Below are 4,377 nucleotides of genomic sequence, written 5' to 3'. Positions count from 1 at the left end.
GTGTGTGTGTGTGTGTGTGTGTGTGTGTGAGAGAGAGAGAGTGTGTGTGTGTGTGTGTGAGTATGTGTGTGTGTGTGTGTGAGAGACACACTCCTGCCCTGCAGCTCGGTCCTCATCATACAGTCAGACTCCATTCACACACATTATTCATGCAGACGCAGCAGCAGATAGTTTTCTGTTTAATCAGAGATCAGTTTCAAAATCTCGATCTCTTGAGGAAATCAGAATGAGGAATTTCAACAATAAGAAACATACATCAGGGTTATTATAGTAACTAAAATCATAAAAACATGTTATTTTCAATAAAACAAACTAACAGAAATATATAAATAAAACATAAAAAACACAGAACTTATTATTATTAATTAATTAATGTAATTATTTGTCAACATTTTCATCAACATTTCTCATTTTCAATAGTTTAATCAATAGTTTCAACAAGTTAAATTGTTAAAATAACTATTAAAATTAATAAAAACTGTATAGGCATATTACAAATGTAATAAAAACTATATTAGTATCTCAGTGATGTTAAAATAACGGTCTTGCATGAAGAAAATGAAGCCTATTTTTGGATTACAATTGTTTTGAATTTTGACATTGTTTTCATGAGAATTAAAAATTTTCCACCAAATTTGCATTATTGTAATGCAAAACAAATGCATAAAAATATCAAATAATATCATTCACTGATGTCAGTACAGAAAATACTGCAATATATAAATACAATTTAAACAATATAGCAGGCTAAAGAGAATTTAATTTGTGTTTAATAATCATTAGAATAGTGTCAAAATGCAATAAATAGTTAATTTTTATTATTTACTAAAACCATAAAAATACTTTCAATAAACTTTAATTGAAATAAAATATTAAAAACCCTTAAACTTACTTTATTTCAGCTAGCTGCCGAGGCAACATTTCTCTTTTTCATTTAGTTTAAGTTACTGAAGTACCTAAAAAAGAATGAATGCAATTTATATAGACATATTTTAAAAAGCAAAAACTAATAAAAATGAAAAGAAAAACACCAAATTACTAAAATGTTATAGGATCATTACAAATGAAACATTTAACCGCAAAATAAATAAATAAACAAACAAATAAATGAAAATCATTCATTGATGTCAGTACAACAAATGCTGCCATAAACACAGTTTAAACAATATAGCAGGCTGATGAGAATTGTGTTTAGTAATCATAAAAAAGTCAAAATGCAAAACAAATGAAAATAGATAAATTATACAAATTAATAAATAAATCATGCAATTGACGTTTTTGACATGCTCCCAAAAACTAACCTTTACCCACCAAAATATTTCTAGATGATCCATTCTAGAGCAAGTTGCAGAAACACAAGCCAAAGAGCCGTATTACTGCACAAGTGCACTCATTAGTGAACAGGACAGCGAGAGTTCAGTGAGCATCGCTGTGATGATCGACGCTTGTGTTTGATTGGGTGCCATCGAGTCTTAAACACAAACAAGCACTTCATATTCTGGCCCAGATCTCAATAATATCAGCCTGCGAGTCTGCAGCTGATTCAACTCCGTGAAAGTTTCCAGAGCACCTCGAACGATCCCAGAAAGCGTAAATCATCTGCAATGCAAACACTCATTTCAGATCATCCAGCACAGGTTTGAGCAGCTCTGGACGCTTTACAGACACAGAGCTGAATGAATCATTCATGAACGTCTGTCGCAAGCGAGCGAATCAAGCAGATTTGAACCCCGCAGCGAATCCTCCTCCAGCTAAAGCACTCTCCAGATCTGATTGCCATTGGAGACGCTGATTTATTCACATGAGTCTGGTAATGTTCTCCTAACGTGATTTATAAAACAGATGAGCTGATCATTTAAAGCAACAGTTCACCTGAAAATGAAAATGTGCTGGAAATGTGCTCACCCTCAGGTCACCACGGTCTGTCTGTCCGTCTATCTATCTATCTATCTATCTATCTATCCGTCTGTCTATCTATCTATCTATCTGTCTGTCTGTCTATCTGTTTGTCTGTCTATCTATCTATCTATCTATCTATCTATCCGTCTGTCTATCTATCTATCTATCTGTCTGTCTGTCTATCTGTTTGTCTGTCTATCTATCTATCTATCTATCTATCTATCCGTCTGTCTGTCTATCTATCTATCTGTCTGTCTCTTACCTATCTGTCTGTCCATCCGTCCGTCCGTCCGTCTATCTATCTATCTATCTGTCTGTCTGTCTGTCTATCTATCTATCTATCTATCTATCCGTCTGTCTATCTATCTATCTATCCGTCTGTCTGTCTGTCTACCTATCTATCTATCTGTCTGTCCATCCGTCCGTCCGTCCGTCCGTCTATCTATCTATCTATCTATCTGTCTGTCTGTCTATCTGTTTGTCTGTCTATCTATCTATCTGTCCGTCCGTCCGTCCGTCCGTCCGTCCGTCTATCTATCTGTCTGTCTGTCTGTCTATCGATCTATCATGAATTAAAAAAAGACAAAAACACCTAACAAAATTACTAAGATTTTAGCTAATATAAAATAAAAACAGATGAAAACAGAAAATATAACAAATAAAAACTAATTCAGAATATAAATATGCACTAGTATCTCAGTGATGCTAAAATAACTCTGGTGGTGTTAACATGATTAAGGGGGTAAAAATGCTGCTTCTCACTGAGTCTTTACTGTGGTAAATGAGTGTCTGGAGCTGACGGATGTGTGTGTGTGTGTGTGTGTGTGTGAAGGCTGGGAGCGGAGGATGATGCTCTGGAGCGCTTGTTGGCCGGCTCCGGCTGTGAGGTTCACTGTTTTGACCCCAGCATCAGACGAGCTCATCTGCAGGAAGATAACATGTGGCTCCATCGCCTCTCTGTGGACTGGAGGGACCCGAACCCCGCCGTCCCCATCCAGAGACTCCACAGCGGCTCCAAGAAACTCGCCGCCATCCTCAGCCACTTCGGACACAGACAGGTCAGAGGAAAAAACACATGCTCCTTATCAGTATCTTTCTTTCTTTGTTTTGCCAATAAAATGTCAAAATTACTAGACTAAATGCAATCCATATCAAGTTATATTTATGTTAATATTTTATATAATATATACTGTATCTTATGCAATATATCATTTATGTCCGTTCTTTCTATAACTATCTATGTATATCTATATTTATATTTGGTTTCGTAATAAAATGGCAAATAGTTTTTCTCATTTTAAGCAGATTTATGTTTTAAAAATAAGCAATTTTTAAGCTATGCGTAAAAATAAACTATTTGCCAGGTACATAAGGTAAATGTATAGAAATAGAAAACGTAATTTAATAATATATTGCAATTAAATAGAGATTAATAGAATAAAAAAGATGAATGAAAGAACAAACAAACAAATAAATAAAGTTCCAGATTAAAACAAGAAACAACTATTTGTCAGGGATGTAAGGTAAATGTAATTAAATAGAAAACTTAAAGTTATTAATATTTTAGAAATAAATAGTGATTAATCGATACATTAAAAATAAATTAAAAAATCAAATTATTAAATGTATATATATATATATATATAAATGCATGAACAAACAAACAAACTAACTAACTAAATAAGAAAGATTCTGTCAAGAGATTTTAGGCTTTTAATAAGGATAAGGATATAATAAGGAAGTACGGAAAATAAGGAAGTTCCAGATTAAAACTAGAAAACACTATATGTCAGGGGCCATAATGTAAATATAATTAAATAGAGGGCTTAATATATTAAAGGGGTCATATGATGCTGCTAAAAAGAACATTATTTTGTGTATTTGGTGTAATGAAATGTGTTTATGCGGTTTAAAGTTAAAAAAACACATTATTTTCCACATACTGTACATTATTGTTTCTCCTCTATGCCCCGCCTTTCTGAAACGCGTCGATTTTTACAAAGCTCATCGGTCTGAAAAAGCGAGATGTGCTGTATTGACCAGCTATCCAGTGCGTTGTGATTGGCCAAATACCTCAAGCGTGAGACGGAAATCTTACGCCCCTCACCATACTGTGATGATGCCCTCTCCGGCCGGAGCGACGAGACAAAACCAATAAAACCATTACAAACCAGGCATTTGTTGCATCCAGTGGGGACATAATTACGGATTATAATGACTTATACTGTCATTTTACGCGTTGCGTTGCATTGCGCCGCGTAAACATAAAACCCTGTCTGCATTTGCCATCAGAGAAATTACAAACAACAAGTGCTACTCTACTGCCCAAAACTCGCGTTTGAATCATCAGTGGCAAATCCTTTAAATGAAAACGTACTTACAGTCTGTGAGTCAGAACAGCCGGCATTGTAGTCTACTCCAGTGTTTCCCAACCTTTTTTTAGTCGTGGCACCCTTTGGAAATTTTAACAAACTTGTG

General features: G+C 34.7%; 1 protein-coding gene across 2 annotated transcripts in view; it reads left to right on the top strand.

Moving 5' to 3' along the window:
* mettl24 (methyltransferase like 24) overlaps window positions 1-4,377 on the top strand; it is a 22,589-nt gene that overhangs the window by 8,162 nt on the left and 10,050 nt on the right. For both annotated transcript variants that reach the window (XM_016550798.1, XM_016550799.1), the window contains exon 5: window positions 2,732-2,957. In XM_016550798.1, the coding sequence (XP_016406284.1) occupies window positions 2,732-2,957 (226 nt within the window). The remainder of the gene's footprint in view (window positions 1-2,731; window positions 2,958-4,377) is intronic.

This window comes from Sinocyclocheilus rhinocerous, unplaced genomic scaffold, assembly GCF_001515625.1.
Source record: "Sinocyclocheilus rhinocerous isolate Xijiao unplaced genomic scaffold, SAMN03320098_v1.1 scaffold2420, whole genome shotgun sequence".
Taxonomy (NCBI): Eukaryota; Metazoa; Chordata; class Actinopteri; order Cypriniformes; family Cyprinidae; genus Sinocyclocheilus; species Sinocyclocheilus rhinocerous.
This window is presented reverse-complemented; position numbering and strand designations above follow the sequence as displayed.